A 19,024-nucleotide genomic window follows, 5' to 3' on the forward strand; every position below is an offset into this window, starting at 1 on the left:
ATATAGATAAGGCGAAAGATTGATACCGCTTACACGTCTCCTGATTAATGGTATGCTCTTACTTCATTTTTCAGGTTCCCCTTCGGTTTTTGCTCAGCTTTACCACCCTTTGGGAATTACACGGTGCTCTTTTAAAAATTAATCAAATCGAAGCGCCGATCGCGTCGATAAAACTGGCCTGTATGTATAAAATCTACGCTCCGTATCTGTAGGCTGAATTATTACAGGTATGATAGTCGGGAGAGTATTTTCACCCCATAAAAAAACAAACCGCGGCTTATCTTATCAAATAGTGAAATATTTGCGTTTACAAAAATTGTAAGCTGTAATACGATTACGCTCTATCGATAATACAGGGTAAGGTAAATACCGAGCATCTACGTCGCGTTTTTTTAAAACTATTTCACGAACCATTCGTCGCGAAGAGAGCGAAGTTCGTAACGATTAATTCTCAGGGAAAAGTCATTGTTTCGAAAATTTAGGAACGCCTCAAAAGTTGGTCAATTTTTAACAAGCAAAGTGTTTTCGGATTTCGGTAATTAAACTTCTTTAAAGTCGTTCCAAATTTTAAAAACAATTTCGTTACTTTAAGGTTGCCAACTTCAATCTGGTCCATCGAGATATCTCCATGTACTTCGTTTCCTTGATCCGACCCTTTTCTCACGTCAGTTTATCCATCCGTCCCATCAGCGTCATCTTACGATGACCCAAAAACTTCTTGCTCGCAGGATTTCGAGTCTTTTGGTTCAGGATTCGAAGGCAAGGAATTTGTCAGTCGTATCCTTCTTCGACGGCTTGTTTATTCCTATTTCATTCCCCTCAATCGGATATCGGATCCGTCCGGAAGCAAAGACGGCTTTTCACGTTTCTAAGGATTATAAGTTTACGCTCTGTGAATTTTTTAACGTTTTTAATCATTAGCTACAGCATTTATAGGCAACGCAGTTTTCGTCTTGATAATTTTCTCACGCCTCTTCATCCTTCTTTTATTTCCATCCTGACTTGTGATATTTACGGTAAATTTTTCATGGTTAAAATTCCAGATGCCCCGCAATTTTCTACTTTCTCACCTCTTTTTTACCAAATCCCTTCGAATAATAAAGAAAACAGCTGAAATTAGGCTTATCCTCGGAATGATAGCGACTGATGCTTAATTTTCATTTTTCGCATTTCGCAGCTTCCGCAGCTGTTATAAAAGACATAATATTCTAACAGGGACGAGAAAACCGACAATATATTCACGTTATTTCTGTTTCGCAGTCTCTGTGAACATCCAATTTCGTACGATTAAGAAAAAAGAAAAAAGAAAAAAAAAGAAAAAAAGGGAAAAGAAATTATCTTTTCATTTTCTTCACACAACGTTTGAGCAGCGTGCACTCGTATAATGTCAACCCTCCCAGCCTATGTATAATACGTCTATCCTTTGAAGATAAAAGCTCCAGATGAAAAGGCGGGGTAAATATTTGAAATTTTTTGCATTTACCGTGGCTCGTGCAGACTGCGAAGAAAAAAAAAAAAGCGTCCATATGAATACCTCGGAGTCGTGTGACGACGGTTCGCAGGGACAAAAGGCTGGCAAATTATTCACTCGGTCCATGTTGCGAAGAGGATCGATATGCAGCCCCCCTCCCCCCCCCCCCCCCCCCCCCCCCCCTTGGATACAGGTATAAATACGCGTCACAACTTTGATTGCGAGATGCGTATTATAACGTGGAGAAAATTTTTTCTCATTTGAAATCACTCTTTATATACCTCGATGAAATCGATAAAACTGCAGATATATGTACGTATACCTGTTCGCACGAAATTATGCAAAATTCTACATTTTATTCCTGTATCAAATTTGTACCGAGATAAATTTTTAGTTCCGGTTACCGCTCGGTCCTTAACTATTTTCATTTTTTATCGCAACCGAAAAATATAGTTCTAGGTAGAAAATAAAAATTAGTTTTCTAGCTGGTACCGGAAAGTCTGGTATACGTTGCTATTTTTTCTCATTACGATCGCTGTTGCTATATTTTCTTGCAACTCTTGCGAAAATTTAACGCTCGTGCAACGATAAATTGACGTTTAAAGCCTTGTTTGACTAAAAAAAGTAGAGTAAACCTCGGAAACTGATTTTCCGTTGCAATAACCAAAAAAGGATCGACGATAGCGCAAAATGGTTAGGCGTACCTCGTTTTTCGTAATTCCAACAATATTCAAACAGTTTTTTTTAACGATGCCTGTTTTACTCAATTTTTCTAGTTACTGTAACAAATGAAATGCTTCTCAGTGTGTGCAATTTTACGTGCACAGCATGATAACTTGGCTCGCCAACTTTCGCGGATTTTCTATTAAAATTTGCCCCGCAGTATCACTCGTCGTATTTTCATCGTTAACCCTTATTTTCGGTCCGTCCGTTGTACACGTATACGCAACGTGTATGTATATGTTTATATCGAATTGTAAATGTACGGCCGTTGTTTTTAACTCCGTGAGAACTATTAGAACGCTTTTAATCAACGTAGTTGAGCTGCGCAGGAGAAAAAGATAAAAATTATTCTATGAGAAGAGAGAGAGAGAGAGAGAGAGAGAGAGAGAGAGTTGCAGCGGTAGAGGATTCATCGTAATACGACAGTTTTTTTGTTTTTTTCTTTCTCTCGCGCCTTCTTTCTTCTTTTATCTCCCCATTTCTGTGTCTGCCTAGTTATTACACGTGATATATATTGCACCATACCGCGTTCCATTTTCACCACAAAGTATCTCTCCTTCCCGTTATAGCCGATGTTCTTTTACCAGCCACGTATGTAGTTCCTTACGCGTATCATTTATTCAGTGAAATTCTTCGTCACCCCAACAATCTTATATGGTTTCGGGGCATACCGCGGGGCGGAAAAGTCGCGAGGATTCGATTCAGTTTCAAGTTTGAATCGAATTCCGTTAGAGAGGAACGATATACGTCTTCGACGTTCATTCGAATACCCAGGGGATTTCTTTTTTTCGGCGAGTTCGTATATGCGACGTGAAATTCGCATTAATTCGTTACAATGGGGGAAAGAAGCGGAAAAAATAACGGGAGATTGAAAAACTCCCAAGGGCCAACCGCCGGACGTATAAAACGAACACCGAAAAGCGTCTTAGGACGACGTAAGAAAACCAGCCGAGTGATCCAGATGATTGAGGGCAGGGAATTACAATTCGTCGGTGACGTTAACGCAATTAAATGAATGATGGTTGTCGAGTCGGTTGACAACGGGGAATATATATTCTGACTGACTGACGGGTTGCATCGCTGCTTATTTCGGGCTCCACGTGTATGCGTAATCTATACGTAGATCACCGACATCTCCGACGTGTGTATACCTATGTACGTAACACACGAACTTTAATATACCTACGTCGTCTGTCTACTCGACTGTCGCGAGTAATTGCGAAGGAAATGAGATCAAGTTTGAGTGCGAGCCTGTCCGCAAGGGTGGGAGGGAGGTAATGCACTACATGCGGCTACAACGTTACATCTACCTATTTATGCACGCGTACGTTGTACGTATGTACGTATTTTATTACGTACATACATAGATATAGAGGAGAACAAGGCGGCGGAAGTAACTGAGGAGACAATAATTCGCTGTCACCGGGCTGCCGGAGGAGTATTCAAATGATTAATATCCAACCGCCCCGCTCCGACGTGATTCCATTCTTACCGGCAATCGATATTGCAGATCGTAGTTGTTATCGGCTCAAAACGAGGGGAGGGGGATAATTTATTCACCATGTTCCCATGGTAGGATCGGAATCGGGTTAGGCTCAAATTACAGCTAATGAGAAACGAGATTTCGGATGTGGGAAATTATTTTCTTTCTCTCAAATCTCGTTTCTTTTCGACTGTAATTTGAACCTAGCCCGACTCTGACCCTACGATGGAAACATGGACATTGTTCGAACAATGAAAACTTGCGAAAAAAGTAACAAGACGTGCGTTTAAGATTGCTTTCAAAAATAAACATTTATTTCAAAATTAATGCTTACCAGCTGTATCCTAAAACCTATGATCTCTATCCTATACACAGGCTGTGTTGAGTCTCCGTGTATTAGGTTGTAGTAGTATCATTTTAAGATTTTAGCGCATGATTAAGTTCTGTGTGTTTGTGTGTACATACGTATATGTAGCAACATAGCGGATTTCATTGAATGTTGAAATATGTACTATTATTTCGATTTTTACATCATTTAATGATTTTCTTCTGTACCTATTTTATATTCAAATTAACGCATCATCAATCGATGCGTTCCTTTGGGCCGTTATTCTTCGTCGTCTCCACCTCCTTTTATTCCTTCATCCCTTTCCTTATATTGTTATTTTCTTATTTCGTTTTTAATCTCAAAAACACATCAAAAAGCTCACTCCACGCGTCACCATCCGCTTCGACTTGTCCGGAACTTCCAAATCCATGTCCACAACTCTGGATCATCCTCGATCCTGAGTAATGTAGAAATTGTAGTAGCGCTAACTGTTGATATCACAATGATGGTTCGGAGTATATGCTGTTGTGCCGCTGTTGGACTCAATGCTTTTTTTATTGCCTAGGCGGCGTCCAGCTTCGCAGAATGCACAACCTCGGCGTATGACATTTCCAAACACTGTCGCAACTCGGCGTAACTAACGACCAACACGCTTTGCTCATCCCGCGACATCAGGCAAATCTAAACAGGAAATATCGAGGATCGATTGAAGTGGCGTACTGATGAATGTTTGAAATTTCTTCGCAATGCCAACCGTTTATCCATTTCTGAATCTAACACTCTAATCACTCGAATCTAAACACTCACCTTGTCGTGAGATCCAGAGTCGAGTTTGTTCAGACAAGATACAACGTGGGCCATGTCCAACCACGGTCTTCCATCCGCCGCTACTTGGTGGAACACGTAGTCTCTGAACAGTTTCAGCATGTAACGATCGCCGGTTTCAGCCCACGTTGGCTCCATGTTCAGCTCTGGCCGTTCGTTGATGGTCGCCAGTTTTGCGAGTAGTCTGAACAGTCTGCCGTTTTCCAGCTCTTTGGCAAGTTCATCTTCCAGAACGTCTGAACGAAGATGGACGGCGTCGAGTTGAGTATAAAACCGAGCTCCAATCATTGGCATTAAATCAGTGACGCTTCTCCGCTGCTGAGAAGATAGCAGGTACCTGAAATGACGAATTTCTTTATCGTAACTGGAGCGAGAGTAAACTACTCAATAAAGTTAGACAAAACGTATTCAGGTCAAGAGAATAGGCAAAAATGTCAGAATGGAATATAAATACGTACAATATAAGGTTTCTGAGATCAGACGAGTAGGTGCGAGCGACCAGTTCCAGGGAGGCCTGCATGTTGTCACGATGCACCGCTAGGAGACTACGGCAAGCCAAAGCTAGCACAAGTTTTCCTAATGCGAGCAAGTCTTCTTGTTGATAATGCGGCATTAGTGCCAACGGATTCGCAGCTGTACCGTCAAACGTCACAACGTCGGGAATCGCGACGCAGCTAAGACGCAGCCGACTTCGTGACGAGAGAATTATCTTTGTAGGGTCCAGAGATCTACACGCAATACCTGAAGAAAATTTTTAAACTAACGATAATATAATAAAAACTTCGAATTTATTCGCAATTTACTTCTTTCTATTGTAACTTTGCGATTGTAGAGCCATATGAAATCTGCTCACTGTTACTATAAGTCTGAATAATGTTCAAAAAATGAAATAATCACTTACCAGCTGCGTGAATAACCCGGAGAGCAGCTGTCAGCTGTATAATGTAGTTCCAAATAACGCTTTCTGGCAGCATACTGCTGTGCTGTTGTCTCAATATGGTGTTCTTTGTGTGGCTGTAAGGACGGGGAGCGTTGGGGTCGGACGAAAACGGATCTGAGTAGCCGTTGAGCTCGGTAGCAGAGAAGTGTTTGTTCAAGAGCGTCTCGGACCCAGGGTGGTAGTCGTAGACGAATACCATGGCTGAAATAGTCCTAATTTAGTGAAATGAAAAAAGATTAATATGAAAAAGCTGGGAGAAAAATATTTGGGTACATACAATGATCACCAAAGGTCTTGGTGGTGAAGACTTCTCGCAGTTGGACCAAATTAGTGTGCGTCAACCGCTTCCACATATCGACCAAGACCATACATTTTGTATTGGCAAGTCTAAAGTCTGAAATGAATAATTCTCAGTTACAGTAAGATTGCTCGTGTACAATAACGCTTACCATCCAACCAGAGCAATAAATATGCTTCACGACTCACCGTGTACTCGGCGCAGGCAATAGCGAGTCCCGGTTTTTAAACTGGTCGCTTTGTACGTGGAGGTTTGATAGCCGAGGACAGTCGATGTGGATTTATGGATGGGTTCGAGAGGGCATAATTCATGGTAGTTATCTACTTCGTTTGGCAAATCTGGAAACTGCACCGGGTCTGGCTGAGCTAACGTTAGTGCATTTTTTTGGAGAATGTCCAGTCGCAGGCCTTCGCTGACAAAAAAACTCGGAACGGCCTGTGGAGGGGGCGTCGAAGGAGCCGAGGGACTACTCGATGCGGGAGATTTTGCTGCTTTGGCAGTCTGCAGGTGAGAGGGGGTCCCTGGATAAACGTATCCTATCTGACTTGCGCCAGCGGTTCCAATCTAGAAGAAATACTTCTCGTTACGATTTCTGTGTAGTCGCTTTACCGGAACACAAAAGTTTCAAAATATACTATGGTTACTAAATATAAACTTTTTCACCTCATTAGTGGTTGATTCTCGTTTACGTGAGTTAAAATTTATCCTAAGGAGGCGAAACTCAAATCTCTGTCTGGTGAACTTACAGCTTCGACTCCTTCTTCGCTTGACACATTTTCCGTTGTCGACGTCCCGAGGTAGAAATAAGTTGTTCCTCCGACATTCTCCTGGGAATGATAGGAGCTGTTGAATATATTTGGCGAGCTACTATTGCTACCTGCAATTCCTCGTCCCGGCACAAATTCCGGACTGGTAGTAGTTTTTTTTTGTGCATCCAGTGAAAGGCCGGAGAGATGTTTTGTCACTACAGCTGTGTTTAGGGCAACTCCAGAGCTTTGGCAGTTCTAGATTCAGAAAACGTCACGATTATTAAGTGTGAAAATTATTACCTATAACTCGATGTTATAAATATTTTCTAAAGGCAAAATTACTGTGTAAAAATCAATGGAAAAACAGTACAATTAACGGAAAATCTTGATCGATTAGCACTATGTTACAATTTAGGATGTTATCTTTTCAGAGTTCAAGGTGAAAATTAACTAGACCTTCTTAATTTTAGTTTGCGAGTGCGACTCCTCATTTTTATACGAAAATAATGAAATCTGTTTGTTACCATGTAGGTTGCAAGTTTGGACTCCTGTGGGACTCCATTTGTTTGAGGGGTGTAAGTGACAAACATTGACGGATCCATCTCTCTTCCATCCACCGCATTGACCACCGTTCCGTTTTCCGTTAGATTTTTCGATCCTCCCGCTTTCGTGCTTTTGAAGTCCTCGTTGTTAAAAATTTCGCAGCTACCAGAGCTGTTCTTTCTTTCTTTATCTTCCGTTGTCACTAGAGAGAGAATTTCCAAGACTTCCAACGTTAAGCTAGCCTGCCTATGCTGGAAAGAATCTCAACATTTTAAAATCATTGCCGAATAGCATTTCCTCCATATTTTAACAAGTTGCATAAATTACACTAGCTTGTTTGTATTCAATGATAATTTTAATATTCTTTTTTTTCTTTCTTTCTCCTCAAAATTTTACTAACAAAGTTCTTTATCGACACGGTTTTACTGCCTTTCGACGGACGTCGCATTTTCACCTCGCGTAGGCAGGCAACTTCGTCTCTAGACAATTGAAGCTGCGTCGAAGAATATCTTTCGCTTCATTTAACACACTGGAAAATTGCTTCTGTTTATTATCACCTAAGTTATTTAATTTCATATCCAGTCTTTCTTTTACTCCATTTTTCTAAAATTTCTCAGGATAATTTCAAGTTTCTCTTTTCGTTTTTTTTTTGTTCTTTTTTTTTTTATTTTTTATTTTTTTATTCTTTAACAGTGCTGCTTCTATTTTTTTCCAATATGTTCGACTTGTAAACCCTGAAAATGAACGGTGATCATTAGAACAAGTTTGTCTACTTTGTGACTTAATTAATCGTTGAATAAAAAAAACCAAACGAATCTGTTCAGAACGGTGCAGAAAGAGAAATATAAAAACATGCAAATTTGTTTTATATTCAGTAATTGTTGCGCGTAAAGGTGAGACGATTAAAGGTACAGTAGTAGAACCTGTGTTATCGAAAACATCGATGCTTGAATTTAACATAAGGCAACAGTGAAAGTTGATGGTTTTCCTGAAAATAGAATATCGTTCAGGGTAGAAAAAGCATTAATAAATGGAATTTGTATTCTATTGAAGTTAAGGAAAAGTAAGAAAAAAGAATATAAATCACAGAACTTTTGAACCTAGTGTGTAATTCTAGCCTTCGCTATATCAGACTAGAGACAACAACATGGAGAATATGTACACAAGTGTGTGATATACTTGTTGCCTCTAAAAATTGAGGGGGGTCAAGAAAATGCAGCAGGATTTGATTCGAACAATGTAGTAATAAACTAACAATGAAGCAGCTGATTTTGACAATGCACACACAGAATCGCGACAAAAGTGGTTAATTTTGGTTTTCAACAACGTTAAAAAAAAGTTCGTCTTTTTACGAAAAAAAATTGTAAAAGTTTAAGCATAACTGAGCACCTCAAAAACGCGACGCGAGGCGAAAATTTTTTCCAAAATGTACAACCGAAGTCTATAAAAACATCGAAGATATGGTGGACCAACATAACCCATCCGAGTTGTCAGTGACGTCGCGTCTGAGGACGGCGCGAAAATAAAACAGACGCTCCAGACGCTTTGCGACGGACGGCGTTTGGGTTATTAAAAAAAACAAATAAATGAGATTCTTTCAAGCTTAGATTAATATACTTTAGTACTGACCGTTCAAAACATTTTTCCTTCCCGCAGACAAAGGTGAAAGCGTACTCCGTGATACCGATCTCACTGTGTTTTTATGCTACACTTGTCTACACTCACGGACGACTTGCTGCTCTTACTTCGATCGCAGCTGTCCTTCCGGAAGTCGTGCTTCGCATACGTATATACTTTATTTTTCGAAATACAATTTAGACCTCGGCCATTTCCGGTATCTTTTATCAAATTTTATATTCAACCACGAGCTTGTCGATCGTTATTTTTCATTTTGGAAATTTAAAATCGAACGAATCATCGTTTTTGATTGCGTGGAGCTGATAAATCGTTGCATTTATCGCCTATTATTCGCATTGACGAGTCTCGCAACACATCGAGTAATGACGTTTTTTCGTCGAGCGGCCAACGAAAATAGCAACATAAATCAAAAAAGCGCCACAAATATATATTTGGTTAAAGTTTGGCGCATTTTTTTGTTATAAATTTGATCCAAACTGCATTTAGCGATCGGATTGAGTAACGTAGTGGTGAAATCCAATGACGCTTGGACCCAACCGAGTTCCATTGATGAAGAAGGTTCTTTTTTTTTTAAGTGGGTGGCATTGATCAATTATTTACCTTTTTTAAGTTGGCGACCGCTGCTCGCTCGCGACCATGTATCATGAACGCAGCCATGTTCACGCGGTTTTACAAATCAGCGCCAACCGCCAATTCACGAATGAGTGTTTGTCTCTTTCTTCAGTGATTGTTGAATTTGACCTTCTGAGTTTAGTTTAAATAGCGCAAGGATGACTGAAGGTAGGTCTGCGTATGCGTCTAACTTATTCTACATTAATTACTGAAACTCTTCTCCCGGTTGTAACGTGACATAACCTAGTTTTACCTAACTTCATCAACCGGTACAAATGCAACAACGTTTATGATCAATTGTCTGTCAAAATGCGTGGTTGTATTTACCTTCATATTTTGTATGCTTGTTCAGTGATACAATTCACGTTTCGGTTGATAATTCGTTTTAGCGTGAATTTGAATTTTCCTAGGTTAAGTTTTGTCACATCGACACCATTTACTATTACAGAAAAGACAAGTACGGAGGACATGTGGACTCCTTACAAGGAACTCCAGAGTCTCGTCGATCAATATATTACCTCTGCACCCAGTTCCCACGATCCACAATACCATGAATTTATGGAAGCGCTTCGCAATCACCGACAGAATTTTCTAAATCTCCTAAGCAATCCTGTAAGCATAATATTTCAACATGTAGTAGCTGCGACTTGGAGACCTTGATTGCCATGTGCTAAGTTTATCATATCCTCATTCTAGGCAAAGAATGCAAAGAGTCGTGAGGAAATTAAAAATGCAGTGACGGAGGGTATAACTCTGCCTGGACTAGGTCACCAGGTTTTGTCCAAAGAATTGGTTGACGAGACAATTATATTATCCGACATGTACGAACTAAATGAATTTATGGCTCTTGACTTACTCTGTACTGCTCAACTTCAAATGCCGCATCATCCTGGATTGACACGAGGCCTAACTGCTGTCCTTCTGTACTATGACGGGAAGAAAGCTCTCACCTCAACATTGAGGACTTTGGTTCAAGCCAGAAATGGTCATACTTGGGTTCTCGACACACCCGTTACGCTTACCAAGCAAATTACGGAGTATACCAACAAAATGCAGGAAGACGGCCTGCTGGACAGGATCCTGAACCTTTTGGAGGATATGGATCCGACGAAGGTAAAAAATTTGTATTTGGTAATAGCACAAGATTTAACTTGGCGCTATTATAAGTAGATTCTTCTTTTAGGAACAAGAACTGCTGCAGCAAAACAGAGGCTTAGGAGGAGCCAAGCATCATCACATGGTCATGCGTCTTTATAACGGTGCCAGGCAGGATCTTGCCGATATTTTATACCTTTGGTCAGCTCAGTCAGCTTTGCCCAGTCACATCACTCACAGACTTTTGTCGTTACTTCACAATCGTCATCCGGAGGCTGAGGATGGGACTGGTGGCCCTGATAAAGTCACGTTGGCATTGATTATGGCTTTGCTCAATTCTATAAATCTCAGCTCACTTCACACCAGAGAGGACGGTGAAAGTATGCCTACGATAATAAGTAGCCTTATCCAGATAATTGCATATTATTCCTTGACTGTCGAACGATGATTTACTTTCTTTTTTTTTTCAAATTTCAGCAATTGTTAAAGCAATGCCGCTTATTGACGATCCTGACATGTTGCCACAGCTCGTAACCGAGCTAACTTCTGGTAATGTAAATTGGGAAAGTGCCGGACTTCGTGGTTTGATTCAGTTTGCGCTAGCTATTGCCATAGCAACTATAAAATCTGCACCCAATCTGTGTCCTACACAAAATATCACCGAAGAGGATGAAATTTTGGTGGAAGCTGCTCTGGCAAACAAGGCTTTTCATTTTTTGGCTGAAGTTCTACTTCAAAGCTCTCACATCCACAATGAGGAATTCTATGTTCGTTACATTCACACACTCATCTCTGATTTTATACTACTCATGCCTTTGAAGGTGAAAGAGTTGAGAAATAGAGCCGACGAATCAATGCGTATCGTTCAAGCCTATCAACAAGAAGGCATCGAACCTCCCATGAACCTTGACAACCATTTTGAGTACCTCATGCTGTCTGTCGCTGAACTGTACAAAAAGGATCCCCTCAATTTGAACCTTGCAATGGATTATTGGTGTCAACATTCCGACTCCTCTCATATGCCGAGCACTTTGCATGCGAGCCGATTACCTCCAAGGCAAGTTGCTCTGTTCAAATTTGTCAGAGTCGCCGGAGAAGTATTGCCCAGCGGGCTATTTGGACCCTACCTAAGAATGCTAGCATCACTTGCTTCTTCCCTACCAGCGGCTAGGCAAGCATTCAACTTTCTGAAACTTAATGGTAAGCTGTACGGCTTGATAACTTGATTTGAAAGTCTATTAATAAGAGGTAATCTTGTGTTATTACTGCATTTAATTTTTTCAGGACCTTCGGGGGCAACGACCATTTCCTGGGATCATTTCTTCAACTCCTTGAGTCGCTACTATTTTAATTTGCGACAAGAACTCCCACCTTCACAAGACACGGTATACCGTCAAAGAAATCATCCCAAAGGTATCACACCTCACGAGGTCAAAGGCTTGGAAGCTGTGCTTCTAGTGGTTCGGGTTGTTGCTTACTACGATGAAGTTTCTCGAATAGCGATATGCGAGCATCCAGGCTGGAACGTCTTGCCTTCTATTATTGGTTTGGTGGGCTGTGCTATGCCGATTCCATTAAAAGGTGCGTTAGTCAGAACGCTCGCAGCTCTGGCAAAATCTCCGGAGAGTTCTTCTACCATATGGCAAAGTTTGGAAGCTGCGCAAATACTGAGTACCGTACCAACGACCAGCAGCTACCAACCGAGAGGAATTCAAACGGAATTAGAAGAAATTGAATCTAGAAACGAGGAATTTCCTTTGACCAGAGCAATGTTGGAGCTTCTAGATGTCCTTACTGATTTTCCGATACCTCGACTTCTGGGTGTTGGCCTAAGAAATCCAGGCTTCGATCCGTACTTACATTTCATAATAAATTCCGTATTTTTGCGGTTCAACACACGGTCGTATAAAAATCCTGGGGAAAAGTGGGACGTGTCTGATGCCTGTCTGAAAATATTCATTAAATTGATAACACAGTATGAGCCAACTATCGAAGACTTTATCGGATGTAAAATAGAACTACAAGGCGGTGAATCGACTGTCGTCAATCCTCCTCCTGGACACCATTTGATAACGTTGCTACACTCAAATTCCGAGTTTCTACACGTCATTCTGCTCATACTTGACGAAGGATGCCATCTTTTGGATACTTACGACGATTTTCCTGGTAAAACAAGCCTCGAAAGCAGCACTTTGCACTGTTTGCAGATATTGGAGCATGGATTGGCAGCCCAATATCATTACATGGTTCAATTGGCTGCAGCCAGCTCAACCAACAGAATTTTAACAGGGCTATCCCGCCTTTTGCTAGGTGTAAATCCTCGCACGGGAAAACCAGACCACATGATTAACATCGTTAAATACATATCCTACAACTCATGGCTCACTCAACACGCCTTTGTGTCAGTTGGCATTGTTCAAGGCGTCGCCAACGAACCTGGAGCAGATTCAGAGTTACTTTCTACATTCACGTCTACTCCTTCGTTGGCAACGACGATCAGGCATGGTTTCGTAGAGTGTCTGGATTCTGACGAAAACTTTGAGTCTGAGGAAGAAATTGGGAATGAAAAACGAAGCGGTAATTGCAAGGGCAGGATTTTGTCCCTCTTGATGCAGAGCATAACACGCCCTGCGCCTAACATAGCTCATTACCTACTTGGATTCGACATCACTAAGGACATAAGAAAAACTGCAATTCAACAACCTGGAATACTAGGCTTTCCGAGGACTTGTCTGCACTCTATACTCGGGATATTGGAATTATCGTTGGAGCGTGGCCGTGACAAGATTACAGAGGCTTGCTACTGGTTCCTTCACATACTGGCTTCAAATAACAAAACCTCTGTTTCCGTACTTCGGTTCCTTCGGACAGCCACCAATCAAGATTTCGTACAACGTCATCTTTCCAAGCTGCCATTCCAGGGAGCGAACAGAGCGACTGAGCTTGCCTGCATGTCCTGGCTGCTAAAAATATCGGCAATTGAATTGCGCGTCGCTGGTGGCAGCCTTCAGAACTCCCTGATTCAAAGACTAGTCGGCAATCTAATCCATGACAGAGATCAAATTGTGCCATCCCAAAAACTCCTGATGGATCTACTTCACTATATCGATTTCCAGTTAAATCTAGATCCTCCAAAGTCCTGGGAATACTTTGATCCGTCTCAAATTGAAATGGTGTTGGGACGCTGCAGCATTCCAGTTCCACTTGGTGGAAGTCCCCAGCTTATAGATATCAGAAAACTTCACAATCTTATAACAGAAGAATTGGCTGGTACGCAAACTAGCGCAACTGCGACTCAGCGTAAGCTTGTGCAACAGGAGCTGCAATCTATCCTTGCATACGCCTTGAAACGAAATCAAACGAAAACCCTTTCTTACGCTACTGTGAAGTTCGTCGAGGGCTGGTGTCAAACAACTGAAATTTTATTCTCTGTCGCAACGAACCAGCAACTTCCCGCTGCTCAGAGGCAAAATCTTCTGCTAAATTTGTCACATGATTTACTGCAGAAGATGACGTCTTGCGAAGCTTTGAACGAAATCAAAACACTTGTATCTGGAACCGTGCTCGTACTACTAGTAAACCTTCGTAATAGCTTCTCCATGCAATCTGACGATGAGCTGCTACCGTCTTCCGCTGCAAATACAACAATGATGAAGATTATCCTTAGTCATATTCTTCAATGGATCTTAAATTCTGGAGTATCCTCACAAAAAGTTCGAACCCATCTTTATGGGGCACTTCTCAATTTCCTCTGTGTAGTCAGTTTGGAAAGATCGGAAGTTGTGACCAACATGGATTCCATGTATGTTAGTCAGTTAGATAGTTCGTATTATAGAAGTACGCCGCTACAGGAGCGTTCGCATCGATATGCGACGATACAAGTGATCAGTAGTTACGGTAACAAGTTGATGGATATATTGTCCCACGATTGTTCCGGTGGACACGACGTCTGTAAAATGCTGTCATTATCGTGCCTCGACAAAATTTTAGAATTCGATTGCAGCAATACGTGGGTCACATATCTGGCTAGCAGAGGGTACCTTAAACACATGGTAGACAGTCTTCTGGATTCTGACAATTTATTGCGAACAATGCTTCAACCAGATCCACTCACTCTGCGGCCCCTGTATTTATACGAATCAAAAATGGCAACGCTCTGCAGAATGGCGTCGACCAGACTGGGTGCCGAATGTCTTCTGGAAAATAAAGTCCTATCTTGCTTATCAAGCATGTGTGTTTTCGATCAGCATCCTGACGTAAATGTGGGCTTTGAAGGTGGAGATATATCCTTTGTGCCTTCCATAGGTCAGCGGTATCAGCAAATCTTCTTACCTGCACTTTATTTGTGCGATGCTTTGCTGACTACCCTTGGAACGGAAAATCAGTCTTGTGCCATACAAGTTTGCGGATTTTTACAGAGTCATCGAGATACCGTTGAAATGGTTTTACGGAATGCATCACCTCATTCTAATGTTCTGTTCCTCAAAGAAGTCGCCAGTCTCACCGGGGTCATCGCAAGGTCTGCCAACATTGGTAGGCATCTCTCATTCAATTGATTTTTTCATGATTTTATTTCTATTTTATTCTATGCAAATATTTAATTCTCTTCTTTTTCAGACATGTATAAACTTGTTGACGAGGAATTGGCCAGAGCCAACTCTAACGAACACAAATCTGAAGATAGTACAGGCATGAGAGAATTGCGAGCCCATCTTTATAGGCTCCAACGTTTGATGCTCTCCATGGTCTCCAGATTTCAGCCACAACTGCCTCCCGTCGTACCTCTACATCAACAAATGGAAGCTACCCAACAACATTCGTGCGCAATACAAATTGCTGCCAACGTTATGCTGTACACTCGTAATCAAGTATGTCAAACTTACCGACGCAACTCATTTACATTGATTGAAGATTGAACTGTGTTAAAAATTCTGATTTTCTTTATTCGCTTTTACAGATGGAACACACCCGGATGGATCAGAAAATAAAAAACGTACTTTTTGAACCTTATTTAACAGACAGACCTGGGCTTAGAGATGGAAGAGGAAAAGATTCCACTGGTGGAATACATTTGGGTGCAATTATAGGGCAACTTGTTTCTTCTACTTCGTTACTTCACTCAGAACTGCCGCATTTAGACACAATGGTTAAAAATGCCTCGATTATAAAAGACATGAGTTCAAATGACCTTAAAAAAGTGAGTGCTAACATGATAACACGTTTCTAATTTAAAATTTCACCGATGACATTCTTTGAAATTGAAATCAAATTTTGTTTTTTTTTTTTTCAGTACATAACAGAAGAGGAAGGTGAATTGGATATTCAAAAACAGCGATTAATAGCCGAGAAAAGACTAGCGGAAGAAGCGCGATGCAAACGCGGAGATCTCAAGTACTGTTCATTAATCGTAGAACATAGTCTGTACATTTTATGGAGTCACTTAGACTTCTTTGCCATGCAAGCAATGACGCGTCACAACAGATCTCAAGGTAAGCGGCATCTGGAGATCTATGTTGAATATTTTTACAATATTTCAATAGGTAAAATATTACTTCTTCTCTTTACAGTGTCTTCGAGTAACTTGGATGAAACTGTAGTTTCGTGGAGAATATCTGCAGAAATGTTGTCCGATCTAAAGCAAGGGCTTGTTTCCACCCTATCGGACAGTTTTATTACCCAACTAATGGACACACCAAGAGAATTCACTACGACGGATCGATCTTTTATCGAAGCATTAGTTCGACGGATCAAAAGACTCTTGCAGTTTATTATCACCAAGTAACATTGTAGCAGTATTTTATTTAGACAAAACCAAATCTGAGTTCCAGTCCAATATCGCCGCCTCGAAAAGCTTATGCGAGACATAATCTTCTGAATCATTTCTTATGTATTAATTAAAAATAACTTGTTATATTAAATGAAGATTTTTTTTTTCTCATGAATTTAGGTCACTGTTATTTATTTGTGTTGTGTGTTTTTTTTTTTCTTATTTATTAAAATTTGGTCGTTCTGATGCAAATCCAACTAAATACAAGATATGAGAAATACGTCAAGTACGGCCTGCGTGATTCAGTGCATAATCAATCAAATTCAGGCCTTCAACATAACCTCAAAGGTAACACTTATCTTCGTCAGATGTTAATCTACCTGTTCCATTTTTTTTAATGATTGTGAAAAAGGAATGTATTTTCATATTTTAGCGATAATTAAATGATTTCTAAACTGTAATAAAATATCCCTTGACTCGTGGTTGAGATTGGTTGACACAAGTCATGAACAAATTTGGATCTACAAAAATCTTAGAAATAGTTTTGTTTCTTCGACGGACTGTCACGAATGACGCATGAGAATGAAAAATTTTTTATACTTCAATTATTCTCGGTAAGCAATTCGAACTTATTTCAATATTAGATCTATTTATCGTATCGCTTTCAAACTACAAAGAATTTGACCCCAAACTAACCTAATTTAACTAGAATTTATATTGAATTTTATAAAGCTTTTCGTTTGTCGTTCACTGAATCCATTAATTAATCCATATCCCGTAACTTTCCATAAATATTTATAAAACTACAGTCTACATATACAGCTCGTTGAGTAACGAGAAATCATATAAGAATTTGTGCGATACAATCAGGCAACGAGACTATCTCAGACGTGTACCATTATATTTTATTTTCAGTTCAACAGTTCTGAAGCACAATGCTTAAAATTTGGCAGCTGTCCAAAAAACTCTAGCATAACGTCAAGCCGGGGAGTGAAATTGTGAATTTCTGACTGAATGTTGGAATGAGTTACTCAATGAATGACATTCCACTGGAGAGTCATTTAACGCAAAAAAGAAGAATGTCTCATTGTGAATTAGAGGCGCCTGTTATGAATGGAAAGAAAACAAATGGAGTTGTGACTAGACGGTGGCGTAAAAATTTGTACGAAACTCGTGGGCTGCCGGATAATTATACGGACAGTTCGTTCCTGGAAGAATTGCGTAAAAATATAAACCCAAGTAACATTACAACCATCGAGGCTATATCGTTTGCGGCGAGTGTGTCCGTCCAACTGAACATAGTAATTTTATTCGTCATAGTTTTCGTTTGGTTGGACAACGAATGGATAGCGCCTAATGCCATCTTTGTGTTCAGTGGTATTCTCACATTAGCCGGGTATTTTCTTCATACTTTTAAGAAGTCTGACATGCTGGAAAAAATGTCCAAAGACCTTAGAACTGTCTTGATATTTCTTGCTTTTGGCTACATCTTATCACCGATATTGAAAACCCTGACTGCAACCGTCAGTACGGACACAATATATGCCATGACAATATTTATGTTTTTGATACACCTTATATTCAGCAAATACGGCTCCCCACAAGTCTCTTTGTCCGACTCCCTCTCCATAACTTCCTCAATTTTTGGCTCGCTCATGTTAGCATCCAGACTCGTTTCGCCTCTGCACGCCTTCTCACTCCTTACCACAGCCGTTCTTTGCTTTGTTCTTTTGCCGTTTGTCATGTTTCAAATCGATGGCAAAGTGTGTATCACAATTGTTCTTTCTGCCACTACGACTTATCTACTTTACGTCATATCTTTAACAATTTCGTGCGTATTTATCGGAGTTACCATATTTCTACAACTGGTTTGTCCCCTTTGCTATATCAGGTGGCAAACTTATAAAGAAAATATTTACGGCCCATGGGACGAGGCCGTGATCACGTCTTGAAGATGTCTAAAGCATTTATGAAATCAGTGAACAGCATGTTATGTGAAGCACACATTTTTAAACCAAATAATATTTATTGGATGAAGGAATTTAGTTTCAGATAGAATTTTCACTGTTAATAAATTCAATACTATCGAAAATGGTGGGGGATAGTGAAATATTCATGGAACGATGCTGTAGTTTTTTTATAATATTTTATTCTGATAAATAGTGCTATAAAAAATTCGTATAAATTAATGTGACAATTTTTAGTTAGTATGGAAATGAATCGGCACACGAATCATTTTTTATTCATTTATGATACATTAATTCTTATAAAATCAGGTATATTGTTATACTTGTACAGAAATATTGGGCACTGCGTGTCTGCTTATACGAGTATTAGGTATTATTATAAATTCAAATCCGAGTTTGAGCTATTATCCAAAAATTAAACCTAAGGAAACTTAATTTAGGGTTCAAATTTGTTAAACAATATCGGTAATACAAGAATACACATATTTTACTTTCTCATTTACAACCAGAATGTTTATTCCTGCGTTTTATTTTTTACATATCCAATCCCGAGATCACGGTGAAATTCAAATTTGAATCGAAACT

General features: G+C 40.1%; 3 protein-coding genes across 8 annotated transcripts; 2 read left to right on the plus strand and 1 right to left on the minus strand.

Annotated features, from left to right (window-relative positions):
• Window positions 1–853: 853 nt before the first annotated feature.
• PAN3 (Poly(A) specific ribonuclease subunit PAN3) lies at window positions 854–9,129 on the minus strand. Of its 6 annotated transcripts, none has more exons than XR_011176378.1 (10): window positions 8,750–8,945; window positions 7,342–7,611; window positions 6,815–7,072; window positions 6,257–6,632; window positions 6,048–6,164; window positions 5,732–5,971; window positions 5,289–5,571; window positions 4,813–5,167; window positions 4,012–4,686; window positions 854–868 (listed from the first exon to the last, which is right to left on the minus strand). XR_011176378.1 is itself a non-coding variant. In XM_046611081.2 (10 exons), the coding sequence occupies exons 2-10, from the start codon at window positions 7,806–7,808 to the stop codon at window positions 4,567–4,569; spliced, it is 2,067 nt and encodes a 688-aa protein (XP_046467037.1). In that variant the 5' UTR covers window positions 7,809–8,094; window positions 8,990–9,129; the 3' UTR covers window positions 3,963–4,566. The 6 variants fall into 6 exon arrangements, 5 of the variants coding, with proteins under 5 accessions (XP_046467037.1, XP_068989584.1, XP_046467039.1 ...); XM_046611081.2 differs by lacking the exons at window positions 854–868; window positions 8,750–8,945 and adding exons at window positions 7,761–8,094; window positions 8,990–9,129 and having other exon boundaries at window positions 3,963–4,686; XM_069133483.1 differs by lacking the exons at window positions 854–868; window positions 8,750–8,945 and adding an exon at window positions 8,990–9,123 and having other exon boundaries at window positions 3,963–4,686; window positions 7,342–7,562.
• Window positions 9,130–9,630: 501 nt separating this feature from the next.
• Nup205 (nuclear pore complex protein Nup205) lies at window positions 9,631–16,632 on the plus strand. The gene is made up of 10 exons (XM_046614571.2): window positions 9,631–9,778; window positions 10,059–10,222; window positions 10,307–10,723; window positions 10,794–11,085; window positions 11,183–11,905; window positions 11,990–15,238; window positions 15,323–15,573; window positions 15,663–15,902; window positions 15,996–16,194; window positions 16,273–16,632. Exons 1-10 carry the CDS (start codon window positions 9,769–9,771, stop codon window positions 16,485–16,487), a joined length of 5,760 nt encoding a protein of 1,919 aa, XP_046470527.1. The 5' UTR covers window positions 9,631–9,768; the 3' UTR covers window positions 16,488–16,632.
• A 320-nt stretch (window positions 16,633–16,952) lies between these two features.
• PIG-C (phosphatidylinositol glycan anchor biosynthesis class C) lies at window positions 16,953–18,431 on the plus strand. Its single transcript, XM_046614588.2, has 2 exons — window positions 16,953–17,086; window positions 17,388–18,431. The coding sequence occupies exon 2, from the start codon at window positions 17,495–17,497 to the stop codon at window positions 18,422–18,424; it is 930 nt and encodes a 309-aa protein (XP_046470544.1). The 5' UTR covers window positions 16,953–17,086; window positions 17,388–17,494; the 3' UTR covers window positions 18,425–18,431.
• The last annotated feature ends 593 nt before the right edge of the window (window positions 18,432–19,024 follow it).

This window comes from Neodiprion pinetum, chromosome 2 (assembly GCF_021155775.2).
Source record: "Neodiprion pinetum isolate iyNeoPine1 chromosome 2, iyNeoPine1.2, whole genome shotgun sequence".
NCBI lineage: Eukaryota > Metazoa > Arthropoda > Insecta > Hymenoptera > Diprionidae > Neodiprion > Neodiprion pinetum.

Bases quoted from the DNA above. Each gene is read 5' to 3' on its own strand.
- PAN3 (XM_046611080.2), bottom strand. From the start codon at position 8,842: ATGGGTTATGTTGGTCCACCATATCTTCGATGTTTTTATAGACTTCGG. The intron at 6,165-6,256 runs GTGAGTCGTGAA...TATTCATTTCAG, and splicing joins TTGCCTGCGCCGAGTACACG to ACTTTAGACTTGCCAATACA. The intron at 5,168-5,288 runs GTACGTATTTAT...TCGTCATTTCAG, and splicing joins GATCTCAGAAACCTTATATT to GTACCTGCTATCTTCTCAGC.
- Nup205 (XM_046614571.2), top strand. The intron at 10,223-10,306 runs GTAAGCATAATA...TCCTCATTCTAG, and splicing joins TAAATCTCCTAAGCAATCCT to GCAAAGAATGCAAAGAGTCG. The intron at 11,906-11,989 runs GTAAGCTGTACG...TAATTTTTTCAG, and splicing joins CAACTTTCTGAAACTTAATG to GACCTTCGGGGGCAACGACC.
- PIG-C (XM_046614588.2), top strand. From the start codon at position 17,495: ATGAGTTACTCAATGAATGACATTCCACTGGAGAGTCATTTAACGCAA.